This window comes from Emydura macquarii, unplaced genomic scaffold (genome assembly GCF_026122565.2).
Source record: "Emydura macquarii macquarii isolate MOO-44397 ecotype Brisbane River unplaced genomic scaffold, CSIRO-AGI_Emac_v2 contig_2768, whole genome shotgun sequence".
NCBI classification, from domain to species: Eukaryota; Metazoa; Chordata; order Testudines; family Chelidae; genus Emydura; species Emydura macquarii.
In genome coordinates, this window is record NW_027132905.1 from 16,762,232 (window position 1) to 16,780,283 (window position 18,052).

Genomic DNA, 18,052 nt, shown 5'->3' on the forward strand with positions numbered 1-18,052 from the left:
CAACAACTCGACACTCCAAACCTTCAACATGTAAAGTAGTTGCCATTACTGGGCTCCAAAGGAACATCTGCCCATTCCAGAGGAGGAGGAATAGCAGCTGACAACTCTTGAAGGGTGGGTAGCAGTAGATTGTGCTCCTGTTCTTCCCGCACCAAAAAAGAGAGTCAGGAAGGACACGTAGAAAAATCCTCATGTATAATTTCAACAATTGTATTTAGTTCATACATTATTTTTTCTATATTCTGTTATGAAAACACTCTCTCTAAAGGAAGTTAAACAGGTGAAACTAACTGTGAGGATGGTAAAGGCAGCAAAGCAAATTAGTTAGCATTATTCATGCTCTTTTGACATTGTAGGCTCTTAAGATTATAAAAATGGATCACACTAAAGGTTTGTCTACATGGTTCATTAGTCCACAATAGAGGGGTGCAAATTCTAGCGTGCACTAGCGCATAGTGGCTTGTGTGGACCCAGCTGGTGTACACTATCTAGTACTGTTTGAAATGGGACTACATTAATATGCATTAGGGAACTTTCAATGAGTGCCAGTGGGTCCACCCAGGCCAGTTAGTACATGACATACTGTTGCGTATTCAAATTTACACCCTTCTGGCATGGACTAAGGTGCCATGTAAACGTACCCTAAGAGACCCATCTAACATTAATATTTAAAGGGCAACTTTCACAGATAAATTACTTAACATTTCCCCTCATCCATAAAGCCCGCAATACCAGATTGTGTGTAATATCACACACTACACTTTGTGGGTGGTGGAGAAACTTGACCTTTGGTTCCCTACCTCACTCTGCACGGACCTAGATTCTTCCACTGATCGTGTACCCTATTTTACACTATTCCCAACAGACAAATTGTGTGAGATGCTGCTGAATGATACATTTTATGTTTATGACCTGAGCATCTTAAAATTCCATGGGCAAAAGTATAATAAAAAGATTGCAGAATTACAATGGAGTTCAATTACATTCAAATAACTTAAAAGAGAAAAACAACACTCAGTTTGTTTCTTAAGGCATGGCGTTTCCAGTATTAATTTTATTTTTAAATCCAGAAAAAAGAAATTGTTGGTTTTTCTTTGCTTTTTTTAATACAAGAAGTTTTGTACAGCATTTCTGACTCATAGAAATTCATGTTTTGCCCTCAATGCTATAGACATCTAACTATGTAAAAAAATTCACATAATTTAAGTTTAAAGACAACCTACTTGTGCTTTGCAATTGATTAAAAAATATGTGCGCACACTACTGTGATATGTCAACCAAATAACAGAGGTACAACAAAAATATACAATGCATCTTAATGTAACCCAGTGTTCACAGCATCTCCAAATAGGCTAAGAATTAATCATTGGACTGAACTAGCCAGGGAGGAAAAAGCATGTTTCACACAACCGGTGTGTTAAATTCTAAAAGATTTAATTTTATAAAAGTTACGGGGGGCGGGGTGGAAGTCACATCATTGGAATTCCTTCATCCTTCTCTCAATAGCTGTTGGAATCATGTTTCTCTGCATCAGTACCAAATTATCTAGCACCTTATCCTACGTAACATGAATATTTCTTTGATACATGGCACACAAACGACATACAAAAGAGATTTACCATAAAAGTGAAGGTATTTCAAGAAGTACAAATTTGATGGTACCAGCCATCTTTGGAAGTCGCTACCACGAGGCAAAGAGAACAAACCCAAGTCTCTTGCTCATAACGTGAAAAATGAAGGGTCTTATACATCTGCAACTGATTAGTGCATAATATTGCAGGCATTGCTCAAGGACATCTCCAGTTTCTAGACATTCCCTGGACTGGGAGAAGAGAGGCACAAATAGGGTCCTTGATATAAGACCGTTTGATTATTTTAATAAAGTCACATGAACTGAGATTTTATTTGCTTTAAACTTCCTTAAACTGTCTCCAGTCTTTGGCTAAATTCAAATTGTCAAGGGGAAAAAAAAACAGGATTAAAAGTAATAAAACTGGATTTTTTGGAGTTCTAGGTGAACAAAGTTTAAAGGAAAAGTCAGAATTTTAAGTTCTCAATTTGCCACATGGTTCTGATTCATTGGTCTTTATATTTAAATGTACAAATACAGCATTCCATTGGATAGATACCCAACACATGGCCCTGTTCAAAAGGATAGGAACACACTTCTTCATGAGTAGCCCAGTGACCATATGTAATAGGAGTTTCAAAGTCCATAGTAAGAAACTTAATTGATTAAAAACTCCTCATCTTCAAACTATTTGACTTTTGTGGGCTCAGTGGCATATACACTATGTTTCTCTTTGGATGGAGAACTATAGCCCTAGAGTTACCATGAATGGTCCACCATGTCCTATGAACAGGAAGTGGCATCCACATCCCTAGGGAATATTTGTTGAAACTGATGAAATATGAAAGAAGAGCCATCTGCAGAATGAAGCAATTAAAAATTCTTTATGAAAATGAAGCAGTTTTAAACAAGCAGATTTGTATTGACTGACAGAACTTTGCAGTTGCAAATGCAACAGTATGATATTCATTTATTTTGGGACAAGAGAGAAGCAAGGTTACTGAAGAGATAGTTTGTTTTAACTCATTGGACTTCCTGGGATATTAAATAAGTTTTAACTGGCACTGATTGGGCCCAAAATGGATTTCTTCTTTTTTTTTTTAAAAAAAAGTTTGCCAAGTGCATGAAATTCATCCAGTTTCCAAAAGCAAGTTCTTTAGAGTTCTCTATTTAAACACATATCACCTATTCCAAAAGAATGTCAGATGTCCAAGATTTGCGAGCAAGGAAGCTTTTTTCATTAATGGAAATTATTTTCATTTCAAACACTTGACATGCATCTATAAAGTGAAAAGAGCTGACGTGTTCTTTATAAAAGTTTTTTTTTAAAAAGTCAACATCTTCTCCGCCTAAGATGTAAAGTTTTTAACATCATATATATAATGACATATGAAAGATTCAGCAAAATATAAATCAAGAATCAGAAATGTAACTAACATTTGCGTTTATGAAAAGAATAGTGATGGACAAATTCATAGCACTCATTTGTCAACATTTATGCAGCTGAAATGCTTCCAAAATTCCATGGTTAAAAAAGCAGCCCACTATTTCATCAAACTAATATAAATATTTTTCACTAACAATGTATATGTATGCAGAAGCATGTCTGATACTGTAGTGATATTTTATCATTAACAGGCCATCCGCTTTATTGAACATTATGATGTAAACTGAATGTGTTGCTTTGTCACATCAATATTAATCCTGATTGCTTTTTCTCCCCTACTAAATCAACTGATGTAGCTTTTTGAGAAAGGCAAAGGGAGGTGGTTTTATTTTTACACAGTACCCTTAGCCACCCAATTGCTATTAAAAAAAACTATTTACACTGCATTTTCACATCATTTAGTTTTCCAAATATTTCCCAGATCCAGAAAAGTAGAGGTTGCTGGTTTTAAGTAGGAAGTTGAAAGTTTTCTTAATATTACTTCTCAAATAGACTTTTCTGTAGAGGATATCTACAAAACATAACGCACACTTTGTTTCCAAAATAGTGGAAACATAATTCAAAGTTACATACTATGAAAAAGTGTGGTCACTTGTTCTTTTTGTAGAACACAACACTTTGAACACACTTGTAGCATAATTAGCAATACCTATGCCATAAATCCCATTTCTGGTCATTTTCTCCAGCAGATTACATGTAGTGTTGGTGACCTTCTGCCTTTAAAGCTATTCTGGGAGCACAGACTTTAGCCAGTCCATTACTTCTGAGTTAAGTACAAGGGACACCTTTTCAATAAGAAGCACAGATGTTTGAGCTCTGTGTTAAACAGACCTATCAGTGACATAAGAGGTAAAAACGTAATCTACTAGCATCCCTTCCTGGCCAAAGTTAATCAGAAGTGACACACGCAAGGCCTGTGGGTCTAATGAAAACATTATCCTATTATTCCTCACTTGTCTGCACTTGATTATGTCAACTCTTGTGTATACATTATAAATATCTCCCAATTAGTACACTCCTTTCTGAGGACATTGCACTGCATGATGCTGCACATCGACTGGGATGCCCAATCTATAAAACAACAAAGGCCACATAGGAAACGTGTCAGGAGCACAAAGGCCACACCGAATCTGAGTCCACAACAGCATGTGCTTGTACTTACCTTCCTTGAGTGATAAATAGAAATTGCCTGATATTTGCAACCACCAGTAATTCAGCCTGCTGCTGACTGGACTTTCTTATGATGACTGCAAGGTGAGGACAGCATGGCCAGAAGCTACATTTTAGAATTTCACTAGTCACATTCTGGGGACCCAAAATCCACCACAAAGTTTTGTTTTTCCTCCTCCTTGCCCCAGAAAGGGGCTTTTCCAAAGCTCTGCTTTTCCTCCCTCCTTGCCTGTGTCCCATGCCTATCTATTTCCTAATACTACACATGGGCCCCGATTCTGCTCTGGGATGCAAGCACACAGCTTCCAGTGAGACAAGTGGAAACTGCGTAAGTTTGTGTGAGGGCAGAATCTTGTCCTGTTCATTTCTGTTTTTATAGACAGGGATCTTGTAGGAATACAAAAGTCGGTCATCTTACAGATAAAGAGAAATCCAGTATTCACTGAACGTATATAGTCACATACAATATATTCATCAGCATGAATACACATATGCACACTTTCAGAAATGATCTCGTTAGATGCATTATTCTTTTCCTTAATATGGATCTTACCAAATTTCTTTGTTTTCAATTTATCTTGTATATTCAAAAATAAAGTTGTGTGGTTAGGTTTATCAAGAGGAGGATCAGGGACCAGTATTCATTTTCACCTTTACAAATAAGTGGCTTGGCCACCAGATTGCTTGGTTTTTTGATTTGTGCTTATGGGAAGGGAGACGAGGAGGAGAGTATGTTTTCTATGCAACGACCCCATGGGTGATCAAATCCAGCAATGTTCACCCCCTACATTCGTGAAGGCCAATTCAAAATTGCTTAGCCATCCTTCTCCTCACTCTCCTCCGCCAAAATACTTAATGTAAAAATGTGACATATTACAGCACAACATTCCACAATTGATGCTTTTTCAAAGAGTGAAAATTCATTTAAATTGTTTGTCTGAAACCTGTGATATCAAAAATTATATTTTCAGTAAATTACCTCAAACTATCTCTGAAAATGCATTCTACAAAAGGATGTTGGGAGTTACAAAATCATCATTATGCTAGTTACAGCTTTATTTCTTAACAGCTGTAATTTTTTCCCCCTTGAAAAACTGATTCCAGGGAAACTACATCATAAAAACTGATTAAAACAATATATATTATGTTTTTATAAGACATGCTGCTCCAGGTATGAAATTACTATCTGAGGCTTCGTTAAAGTATAACATTTTATAAAACAATCTAGTCTTACCAGGCACCATTTGAACAGTGAAAATCCATGAGATTTTTAAAGTGGTTGTGCAGAAATCCAGTATTATTTTCCCCTTCAAGATGCAAAAGACGTGGCAAAAGAATCACTACATATTAGCTGGATTTTATCTTTAAAATTCTGACTCCTGTAAATTGTTTAACACCCTTTTGTGAAAAAATCCAAAGGCTTTGTGCAAGTCAAGGCTTAAGTCTAACTTTTGTCTTTTTTACAAAAATTCTGGAAGTCAATTTGATGCTCGCAAAAGCGAGGGACTAAATGACATGGCTTCCTCCATACAACTCTTGTCATTGCTCTTCATTCACCCTGTATTGCCAAGCTTCAACCTACCTTCAGTAGCTCTGGCAGTGAGGTGTGCCAAGGAGCAGTGTGGTTTTGTGACATACAACATGGGAACATGCGTGATGTGGTACCAAATATGAACTTCAGTTTCCAAAAGTGAAAGACTAGTGCACTAAACCCAATGCGCCACCTAACCACTGAACAGATGAAAAGGTTAGAGAGATATGGAAAGCCTCATGAGTTTGCAATTTCAAGTAAACTGTGCTAGTTCCAATTTTACACTGTTATTTGTCAAGTAACCTATCCACCCGTAAGACTGTTATATTAAGTTGTACAGAATTAAAGTAACTTTCTTCACTGCAAATTTGAAAGTGTCAGTCCTAAAATAGAGACTCCACTATCAATGGAATAAAAGCCATTCTGGGGCAATTTCAGATTTAGTTATGGAAGATAAAAAGAGCAATATAGAGGACCACGTCTGAATAGGCAAAATAGAGGGTTGGTAGGAATTAAGTCATCTGAGTGCATGAGGACTGAAAAACTAAAAATAATTGTGTTTATAACAGGAATGAGGGACAGTCTCAGAAAAGGATTTACCCTATATCCCAGATTCAGAGAGATGCAGAGCAGTCTAACAAAGGAACTAGATCAGTTTCTTTTAACATGGTAACAACTAACTCAGTAATTACATTACTTTTTTCAACCTAATATTCATCCTATTAATTTTTTGGGCAAAAATACTATCATAAATGTTGTCCAAAGCACACTGAAACAGAGATGTCTTTTACATTTTGACAGGAAAGTGCCAGGTATTAAACCTAATGTATATACTAGGCTCCTGATACATTATAATGAACATATTTCCACAACTACGGACTAGAAAGTGACCAGGTCCTCCAACACTGAGATTTAGGGAACAGCCTGTTTCTACTGATAGTGACATAAACGACTGAATGTAGTGTGCTTTATATTCTCCTTTCTATGATTTTCCATAACATGTGCTCTCTGAGAAGTTAGCAAGGGGAATATGGCATTCAATCATACTTGGGTGTAACTGTGATTTTATCTGGAACTATTATAGGCTAGTATACCAGTGTTAGTTGCTAAAGATCATGCATTTGTTTTTTTAGTTCCAGATCAGTGTCCCTCTTGTACTTAGCTAGCCTTTTGTTATTAGTTTGTTTTACAGGATCAAGAAAGGTATCATAATTTAGTAGGCACATACTTAGGTGCCAATGAGCCAGAAAACTGCAGCAAAATTTAACATTGTAGCACATAAATTTACAGTACAGTACATGAATGACTTTTTAAAATGTGTATACATTTACTAAATTATTGCCTAATGCTCCAGAAGGCAGTATTTACCAAACACTGAAGCCTCAAACGGCACAGGCCCATTTATCACCATCTTGGAATGTGCTAAAACTGGTTGGTCTAAATATTAAGAAGAGCCACATTTGGGGTGGAACACAGCATTATTAGAATTCAACACAAAAAATCTGTTCTTCAGTCCACCTCTCTCTGGATGAGTTTCACTACGCCACAGGAGTAATCTGACACAGCACGAGTTAAACCAAAACAGAAGCAATCATCATAAATACCTAGCAAGGTGGATCTACCAGAGTAGCTACATTTCTTGCATGAACTGTAAGTGGTGCCGATTTCATGAAATACTACAATTTGGTTTAATTTTTCTTTTTTCTTTAAAAAGTGCTCTCCCCATGGATCAAGGCTCCACTTACAGTTCCAAGCATTATTCCAGGTTTTTATTGTTTAAATGACAGACTTCCCCCTTACACACACCCTTCATTGCCTTTGCCATGCGTTTCTTTTTGAAGTGTTAAGAAATATCAGATCAGACAAATCCCAAGGGGCTGTTTACATTTGTGTTTTGTTTTTGCAGATCTCCATCACAGATGGAATTTTTGCTGGTCATTTTTTGGAACCAATCCATTAGCAGGAAAAATGAGAGCAGTGAAAATAAATCCCAGTTGATGGAGGAGGAGGAATGGAGAATTAATAAACAAAAAGAATCAGTTTTCCACTGGGGTTGGATTTACTAAGGGCTGGCTCACAATGACTTGAACCACGTAGTCCTTGGGGATTTTCAGCTCCTCCAGTTTCATTTTGTCTGCGAGTGGCCTGCCTGAGAAGAACCAGCGCTGGCTGCTGGGCTCCACTCCTTCCACTGTATGCAGCCGCCTCTTCATGTGATATACTGTGTCCATACTGCGGACCATAAGTCTGAGGTCTTTGCCTGTTGAGAGGCGCAAGCGAAGCTGGCATTCATGCCCTGAATTGGGCGGTGGATCGGGAATATCTAGAGTCTCTAGGTCTCCCTTCTCCTCTATCATGTTGATAGGTGGTGCCAGGCAGTAGACTGGAAGCTGGTATCTGTTGCCCAGTTCATCATAGCACTCTGTAAGAGCACCTTTGGGAGACAGAGGGAAAAAAATAGTATAAATACAAGCATTTTACACTTAAAATCAAACTAATGGTAACCTCTGAAACATTTGTTCTTGTATTAAAAGCACAGCTGATTATGTCCCATGCAGGCTGCAGCCAGAGCATCCCCAATCCCTGATTAGGAAAGTATAAAAATGTTAGCTTTCATTTTCAAGTGAAAACTATATTTCTCCCTCTTTCTTGTGAAAAAACTATGGCTGGGGCTGAAATAAAAACATCTGCGCTCCATTCTGCAGTGTGTGGGGTGGGAGGACGGGGGAGAAGAACCTAATAATAATAATAATAGAGTGATGCCAGCCCCCTATACGTCATAAAATGGATCGGTTTAGTTAAGTTTAGGGCGTCACTCAAAGATTCACCTCCTTAACTCTTTCCCCCTCACTCCCCAAATCCTTAAGCCACCTCTGAGTTTGATAATGGTGAACATGATTCAGTAGCACTGGGATGGGGGTTGAGGAGAAGAGAGGCAAAAAAACCCAACACCTTTTTCGTAACTCCTCCTTTCACCCTCTCATCTCCTCCCAAAAAGCTAAAACTGGCTCAGATAGGACTTATATACTCTAAAGATTACCATCACTAGAGAAAGACATGATCACTCACTTGAACAGATCACTCCATCTACAAGACAGCTGTGTTATTAAAGGAATGGGAGACTGCACTATTGCATGTGACTACAATGACAAAGTTTTGGATAGATGTTACACTATTATAAGCCTGAAATTTAATGAGTTTGAATCCCTTTTTCTCCCAGGCGCACTCATAGTGCCCACCTCAATGAGGACAAAAATACCTTTCAGCATTCAGTGTTAAAGCAGCAAGGAAACTGGTTTGCAGTCTTGGAGATGGAGTTCTCTCACTACTGATGCTATAAGTGAGGTTCAACAGACAACTCAGGAATTTTAACTTAAATTTACGGAGCTATTAAGAGCCTCAGCGTGTACATGGTAAGACATGCTTCTCACCATGGGACGTTCAAGAATTACACTAGAAAAATGTGGCAGAGCTACATTTTTAGCAATAAAGTTTTGAGTTAAAGTAAGTTAAAACCAGAATTTAAGTCTGACTACCTATGTCACATATCACATTCATGCAGTTAGTCAGGAAAATGAGATGCAGGGGAAACAAGTTTGAATTCCTAAATCGGAGCAGAAATCCTCTCTCAGGAGTTAAAAAGCATAATCTGCATACTAAGGAAATGCTGCTACGTTGTCTTGGATTTACCTGCTTGAAATGAATTTTCTCATTCTTGCCCCCAGATGGGGCACATACACTTGCAAGATTATCTAACTTTTGGAAGTTACAAATGTTTGAAGATGAGCCACATCCCAGAGCTACAGAATATTTTAAAAACTCTGACTTTGCAGTTCTGTACAGACCACCCCAACTGTTCCTCATTAGAAATTAAGGCCTTTTCTAGTTGGAGGCTTTTTTTCATACTAACAGTGAGTTGCCTTAAACTTTGCTGTTTGGTTGATCAGCAAAAATTATTGCAACATGAAATTATAACTTGGGGACATACTGCATAGCTCTTTCATTTCAGTCTAACAGTCACATCTGATGTTGAAAACCATTTTCTTTGAAACAGAAACCTACATGTTCTTTTTAAAAAGACAAAAAAAAAAAAAAAAAAAAAAAAAGACACTTTTAGATCATTCCACACCAACATAAATTTAAACATACAATGAGCATTGACTGGTTAAAATATAACTGTTCCAATAGCTGTCACACTTCAGGACTTTCATCTCCATTTGTGTGACTAGTATCAATTTTGTTACACTGTGGGTTTCATAAAGAATCCAGAGGAATATGGCTGTCCTGCAGCAGAGTAAGTTTTTAAAAAGCGAACAAAACATGAAAGAATGACGTAGTGAATGGACTTAAACTTTTATGAAAAGTGGAACATTTCTAGTAATCAGTCAAGTGAAGTAGTATTGGACTCAAATATTATCCAGTGATAGTTGATGTCCCCAAACTGTCTGCTCACTTTCAGTAGACGGTCCTTTTTTTCTGAAATGGTCAAAGAGGGCAGCTCCACTACATGAAAAAAGATAAACGGCTGTACTACCCACACCAATCTTGTGCTGTTTGTGCATCCCATAGTAAACCAAACTGGACTAATCAACACAATCTGTAGCTCACGCATACTTACAGGAGAAATAACAAACTTCTTCAGTTCTCACAGCCGAAAGTTGTTGTTTTTTGGGGGGGGGGGGGGGGGGGCGGCTTTTTTTTAAATAAAAAAGGTACACATTTTTATTTTGAGCACCTAAGCAGTATAGCATATCCAACATAGCATGATTAATTTTTCCTATGAACTGTTTGCTACACTCAACCAAACATGTCTAGCATTTTAGTCCCAAAGATGCTGAACTATACACCATCAATTTTGTTGAAAAATATATTTGCCCTAAAAGAAAGCTGCTACTTAGGCTGTGCCAGGGCAGGACCATCAAGGGGTTAATGTGAAATACAATGGTAAAATACAATTTGCCAAGGGATTTCCTCAACACCCATATTCCTTGTCCAACCAACACCAGTGCCAAAGCATATGCTATAAACAAGTAAGTTGCTTAATCATAATCAGGTAAGCAATATTAAGAACTAACTACAGCTAACTTGGAGCAGTTTTCTTGGAATATGCACTCAATTCCTTGAGGACTCTGAAAGGGGTAAACTAAAGTTGCAGTCTTGCCACTGAAAAATGCACATTCTAATGACAGGACAAGGAAAAGTATAAGATGAACTGTAAGTGTAAAAAAAATTATTTGGAACCCTGTCTTCAAAACTTTCAATCTTTCTCGATCACTGTGAAATATTTTTAAGATTCTTGGAAATCTTTAAATTGTTTGTACTTGGACTCAAGACTGAGCATTTAACTACAAACAAATCACACCTGAAAGTAGAATAGATAAAATGAAAGTATCCTCTGACGAAGTTGATCATCAGTGAAGGGATGCTCATGTCACCAAATATGTTTACAGCACTATGCAGTTAACATTATTCTTCTTTTGTTGAGTGTCAAAAATACTTGGCATTAAAAAGAACAGAGGAAGACATTGGTCCCTGTCCCAAGAAGCTTTCAGTCTGTTCAAATAAAAAATGGAACTATACAACTATAACTCACATCATCAGCGTGGTTTTGGTCCCATTCAAGCATCTAATCCACATAGAGGTTTATGAATCTGTTGTAGCCTTTGGACTAAGGAAAGTGGATTCTCTAGCTATGGTGGCAGAGGTTTGCATACTTAGATCTAGAAGTCCAGGATTCAAATCCCCACTGACAATTCCTCCAGAGGTGTTAAAATAAATAAATAAATAAATAAATATATATATATATATATATATATATATATATATATATATATATATAGGTATTTTTACATATTACAAGTCAATAATGAAAAAACATACCATATTTGCTTGAATTCAAAAGTGAAATTATATTTGGCTATACTCACAACTACAGCTGGGCGAATTCTGATATTTTACATAGATATATAAAAAAATGCAGTGAAATTCAAATGATTTGCAAAAGGTTTGTGAATTACACACCAGCTATCATTAGAAGGACTTTCTCACTAGTAACAGATATATGCTCTTCAGGCTCCTGCCATAGTGTGTACTTTTATTATATAACAGTAACTAAACAAAGTAAATACATTTTGACTGCTCAAAACTTTTATTTTTGCTGTTATAATTGAGAACTTTCTGTTACTGATACATTCTACAAGGCCAGCGGTTTTAAACCATTTTTCATTTGAGGACTCCTAAAAATTTCAAATAGAGGTGTGGAGCCCTTTGGAAATCTTGACAGTCTGCAGGCTTCCAAGGGGTCCACGAACCACAGGCTGAAAAGCACTGTCCTATGGTAATGACAAACTTTTGTACACCCCTTATACATAGTCTGCGGACTGCCAGAAGTCTGCGGACCAACGGTTGAAAACCACTGGTTTAGGCAATAAAGTCATCCAACAAGAACTGGCATTAACAGAAAAAGAAGATGACAATTCACATTATAGGTTCCTCCATCAATTAGGCAACAAGGGGCCTAACAAACTAGGTAAGGGGATGGATTCCCATTTGGATACATTAAGGACACAGGCTCTCTTAAACTTGTGACACAAAACACAAATGGAAATGTCAAAGTTAGACAGACAGCTCCATCCTCTGCTTTCTCCATTATTAATGTTATTTATGGAAGTGCCAACAGTGTGCTCAAAGCTGGAACTCACAGACAGATGCTCCCTGACCCAAAAGGTTTCCAAACTAATACAGACAGCCAAAAACAGACCAGACAATACATCAGGACAGATGTAAAGAACAACAGATGTAAAGACAATTGCCAAACTTCAAAATTTGGAGGATTTATTTGTTATTGGTTTGAATCACCACCAAGAGGCTCTGGGAAGGGGGTGGTTTTTAAGGAGGAAACTGAACCAAGGGAGGATGACTGTGGCACAAGAAGATGGAGGAAATTCTACATGTAAGGAGGAGGAAGGTATATAGAAAAATGACCAAGGTATTTCAGCACAGTTAGCAAAGAAAAAATGCACAGGTCTAAGAATATCACAATAGCTAGCTAAAACTCTCTTACAAATTTTAATTCTCCTTGTGGTCATTTATATTAATCACTGTTGTAAGGATTAAAGTGATACTATATTTCAGGAGAGGGGGAAAAAGGGTGTAATAGACTATTTTAAAACAATCTGTGTAGCATCCGTCAGTGAACCAGTATTTCAGGTTTAATAGAAGCTTTCTCAGCCCTCTTGGCTGCAAGGTAAGTACACAACTATATACAAGAGGCTGGGAATACAGAAGAATTGGCAACAATGGGAAGAAAGGGGTGGATGAAGCTTCATTAGAGAAAGTGCCTTGTAACGTGGTCTAGTATAATTATGTGTCACCACCTCAGGGAAGTAGAAAACAATAGTATATTTTCTTTGGCAGCATGCTTAACTTAAGGAGCAGTTCTTAAACTTTTTTAAAGTGCAAATCACACCCCTTCTACTTCACTGGCACAAAACATCATTATGGCAATTATAACAATTGCTTTCAAGAAACTATATTAGGAAAACTGGGTTTTCAGCTTCTAATACAACTTAGTAGGTGGATACAAGGGAAGGTGGCACCACATGAGATCTTACAGATCTTTGTGGAGCACCAAGCAGTGTTATGTGGGCCATCAACATTCCCTGAACCAAGGATTGAGAACCTCTCAATTACAGGCAACCCACTATAATAATAATTACTGGAGTAATTTATGCTGACTTTGCCATGCGGCAGTATCAGGTATTGACCTTAAGAACCCTGATTCACGTCAGTTGACAGAGGCCAGCAAACAAAGTTGAGTGTCTCACAGTAATAAATATGCAACACAGGCTTACAAACACAGTAAGGGGGGGAAAATGTCCTGCTTACTTAAAAGAAGTAATATATTCTTGGAGAACAGGGACATTTTGGCAGAAGTCAGAAGGTGGCACAGAAAGCTTCTTACTCGTTGTTACACAGATTTGCAACAGTTTTAGGGTTTCGAACAGAAAAATAATTAAATTGACAATATCAAGCACACTGGATTAGAATTATTTTTAAAGATGAAGTATTAGATAGACTATGAAACTGTACCTTAACTAGTTATTAGTGTGGAGAACCTTTTCCTAGATTAGTAACTGAAAACCCTAGGAACAAAAATGAATGGTTTCTGTGCTTAAACAGTTCCAATGCTATCAGCAGTTTCAAGATAGATCATTAAGAACCCAAAATTTACAACTGACCAGACTTTGATTAAAAAAACAGATTTGCTGTCTGAGAATTTTTTTTAAAACCTAGTATGCCAAGGACAAGTAATTCATCTAAAGAGTTGAAGTGCCTGTGTATTTGCAACATTTCAATCATCCTAGAAACACCTGGTTCATTTGTTCTTATTAGTGAAAAAAATCCCCATTCCAAAAGCATGTATATAATTCAACTCAAGGATGACTGGATTGCTCAAAACATTGGCAATGGTAAGACCTTCATCTGAAGATAGCTGCTCTGAATCCAGCCTGGGTCACTAACTCTTGAATTGAATTGATCTTATTCTGGGTTCATAGTAGACAGGGATTCCTGGAAGGCAGTAACTATTAACATGAAAATTGAACTATATTCTCACCTTAAACAGATGTTTTATGTTTATGCAACCTACTGTTAATACAAACTGAGAGAGTAAAAAAAAGTGCTACTCTGCAGTCAAACCCATATAACTTAGTGATTAGATTGGTATTAAAAAGCTAAACTGTAGTTCTTCAATTTTCTGGAAGGTGGGACATTAATATTTGTGGAAGCCTAAGTCACACTAAGCACTGGGACAGTGAACTAACTATAAATATTAATGGTGTGAGTGAAGTACTTTAAAGTAAACAAGTGTGAATTCCCCATGCTCTTTTCATGTTCAATTGCCAACCATACTAAGCCTACACCTGCTAAGCAAATTTTAACATCTGTAAAGCTACCACACATTACACTGCCTCATTAACGCCTCATGGAGTGCAAGTGCTTTTCCTGAACACAATAGTGTCAACTGCTTAAATAACTAAAATGTTCCAACTGAGCTCCTATCTTAATCTTCTTTTTAGCATAAAATACTTACTCAAGCAAGGGCCTGTAGACAATGAGTGTTAAGCATTTAATAATTCCCATTCCAAATTCACTAGAAAAGAGCTCTACCATTAAAAAAACATTACAGGTCTGGCTTAAGTCCAAAAAAGGAAACTACTTTCTGGACCAGCAGGAGTTCTGAGTGCTGCAGAAGCTGCTTAGTAAATAGAGAAGAGCTTATTTCCACTCAGTAGCAACACCTGCTGGACAGTTCAGAGTGGCTTTAACCAGTTTGAAGATAATCAGCTCGCTGCCTAAAAAAAATCAGCATGAGGCCCTGAGGATTTCCAGGTAGTGGAGAAAGGTATTATAAAAAGAGGAAAAATTAAGACTTCCATGAAAGTACAAGTGTGATCTGCATCTTCGCTATGTGTATTGAATGTTAAGGTGTTGAGGTCATTAGAACCCCATTTCTCCTGCACTGCCCCATGAGCACTGAAAAATGAAAGCACACTATTCAGCCTGAAGATGCACTGTTGGGTAAAATACACTGAATTGTGTTATGGTGGAGTGGCTGCTCTGCTACAGTTAAGGATAAGTCCTTTCTGTTGAAAGGATGACCCTTCTAAGTGCTCTAAAATCTTTATAGTTACTAGGATTGTCTTGACTTTTCATGGCCCCATGGAGGCGCTAAGCAGTGTTAGAGGTTCAAATTTGAGGTCATTTGAGCAAAGGGTTCTTGAGATAACGCCTCCTGAAAAAACAAGTCTTATTAAAAACAAAGTCCAGTCTTATACCTATTTTTGCACTCACGTGGTGATCAAACTATGGCTTTAATGGCTCCTGAGACAAAGAGACTAAGTGACTCATCCAAGGTCATACAGGAAGTCTGTTGAGGACCAGGGAATTGAACCCAGGTCTCTACTACTGGATCATCCTTCCTTTTATGCCTCTCCAATGTCTGTCCCTCCCTTCAAAGTATCCCTACTGACTGCATGCTGGTCTCTACATGGTTTCTGCATCCTCTCTCTAGCACCTCAACCTACAGGTCCCATGCTGATGCCGGCCTTTTCATGGTGATGATAGCTGGTGAGGGAGAAATCGGCTGCTGGACAGACAGAGACGGGAGACTATGAAGAAGCAATGAAGGGACTAACATGCAGCTCATGCATTGTGGCCAGATGGTTGTTGCCAAGGAGCCAGAGGCAGTGGATGAGGGGAGCTGAGATGTTATTTAAAATAAACAAAAACAAATTAAATACCAAAGCACTTCACTAATACAGAATTCAGGTTCTCCAGTCAGGCCCTAGTGGACTTTCAGAATGTGGCAAGTGGCTAAATGTAAACCTCTGAAAACCAGGAAATATAGTTAAGTACATGCCACCCCTGCACGGAGTAGGCAGCTGGCCAGAGTAGGCTGCCTGGTTTTGGGGCCTGGGGTAGACTCAGTGGACCAGAGGCACAGCAGGGGAGGCCAAGCTGGAATACGGACATAGTGGGGGTGTAAGGCCGGCTCAGTATGCAGCTTGGCCTACATAACCAAGGAAGTGTGCTGTTGCCCGTGACGTGAATGCAGAAGCAAAGGGAAGACTTTTTACATGCTAATGGCTTAATGGAATGGGAAGAGACTATTTGTTGCTTGGGATCATGATGTGGTGGTGGAGAGTGGAAAGAGACACACTGGTCTTCTCATGTGCTTAAAGTTGCTGTAACCAACATGAATAAAACTGTAAAGATTTTGGGACATAGATTATGTTGGTGATTTTCCCCATCCTGTCAGCAATTCTACCCTCCAAACACTGCAAAGCATGATTACTGTCATCATTCCATTACAACAAAGTGTAGAGAAGAGGGACGACAACTTAGGAATCACGTAGTATCCTTTACCTAGTCACAGTGGCGCCTCAAATACAAATCTACTACATTTGTCAAAAAGAACACTCACTCCTGCCAAAAAATCTCTCTGTAAAAAAACCCCCCAAAAACTAAGAGATTCACTGACAAAACTTCATTAACAGAGTTTAAGGTTGCCCAGTGGTATCTTGTGCCCTTCTAGAACATCAAGTGTGAATGCAATGTTTACTCCCCTTACTCTAGGACTGCATGGTATGAGTTATTTCTCCCTTTACTGTGTTTCTGGCTGAGGGCGCAAACTAGGGCTTGAAGCAGGGAATAATTTGCAGGGAACCACAGCTCCAGACGTTCTCAGTAAAAAACATTTGCTTGGAACAATTCTCTAAATAAAGTGGGGATCTGAGGCTGCCAAAGGGTTGGATATCCAGGTGTGTTTTAGGTTGTTTGTCTAAAGGTAAAGGGGGGAAGTAGAGAAAAGGACCTATATCTCTAGCACGCACATAAAACTCTACAGTAGCCTGCAACCTCCCATTCGGAAATCATCCATTCACAAAATGTAGTGCTGGTTAAAGGTCATGAGCTGAAGGCATTGGACATGGAAGTCCTTTATCCACTGAGCAAGCACAGCACAGGTAGCTGCAGTGCCTGTTTCCCAACAATATGCCTCAAAGATTTCCTGGAGAAACAAACCTCTAATGGAGGGGGAGAGGAGGAGGGGGAGAAGGATAGTTCAGACTCCACAGCCCATTCAAGCTTTAGCCCTCTCACTAGGACCAACAAGTTTGCAAATGAACTCAGCAAGTGATGATGATTTGTGATGTGGATAAATGTCTTCTCACAGAACCGAGACTACCAACAATTTAGACTCATGAACAGTGTGAGAAGGCAATGGCTTTCAATTAGCTACCAACCTGAACCTGAACTAGTTGGAGTCTAACTAGTAACTTAAAGGCACAAACTGGAATTTTCCATTGGCAATTTCCTGAACAAGTCCATTTCTCTTCCTCCCCACACCTTCAAAAATTTTAGCACATTAGACTTTTGCTACATGAGAAACTCCACAAGGAGAATAGATGTGTCAGTAAATGATGCTTTATCCAGACATCAGATTTGCCAAAGGAAGTCACTTATGAGTTAATATTCTGTGATCTTGGTGTCAACACCACCATATGTACTGCCACTTCTCTGTATTACTTAAATCTAATATGGCAGGAGGATCATAGCTTCCACATTCAAAAAACATTACACCAGGGCTCAAAGATGACAAGTCCTGTTTGCTAATAATAAAGAATTCATGTGTTATTCGGGTCTGCGTTTAATAGATGCCATGTCTAGACAGGCGTCTTAAAAATACTCTAGCTATCTTTGTTAGAGGGTCTTCTCTATCATCCTCTTCAAATACATTTATTGTTCTCTCCTCTTCATCACCCATTTTAAA

At 38.2% G+C, this 18,052-nt stretch overlaps 1 protein-coding gene across 2 annotated transcripts in view; it reads right to left on the reverse strand.

Annotated features, from left to right (window-relative positions):
- Nucleotides 1–1,034: 1,034 nt before the first annotated feature.
- Nucleotides 1,035–18,052, reverse strand: part of UBTD2 (ubiquitin domain containing 2) — a 95,161-nt gene continuing 78,143 nt past the window's right edge. For both annotated transcript variants that reach the window (XM_067566379.1, XM_067566380.1), the window contains exon 3: nt 1,035–8,152. In XM_067566379.1, the coding sequence (XP_067422480.1) occupies nt 7,755–8,152 (398 nt within the window). In that variant the 3' untranslated portion in view covers nt 1,035–7,754. The remainder of the gene's footprint in view (nt 8,153–18,052) is intronic.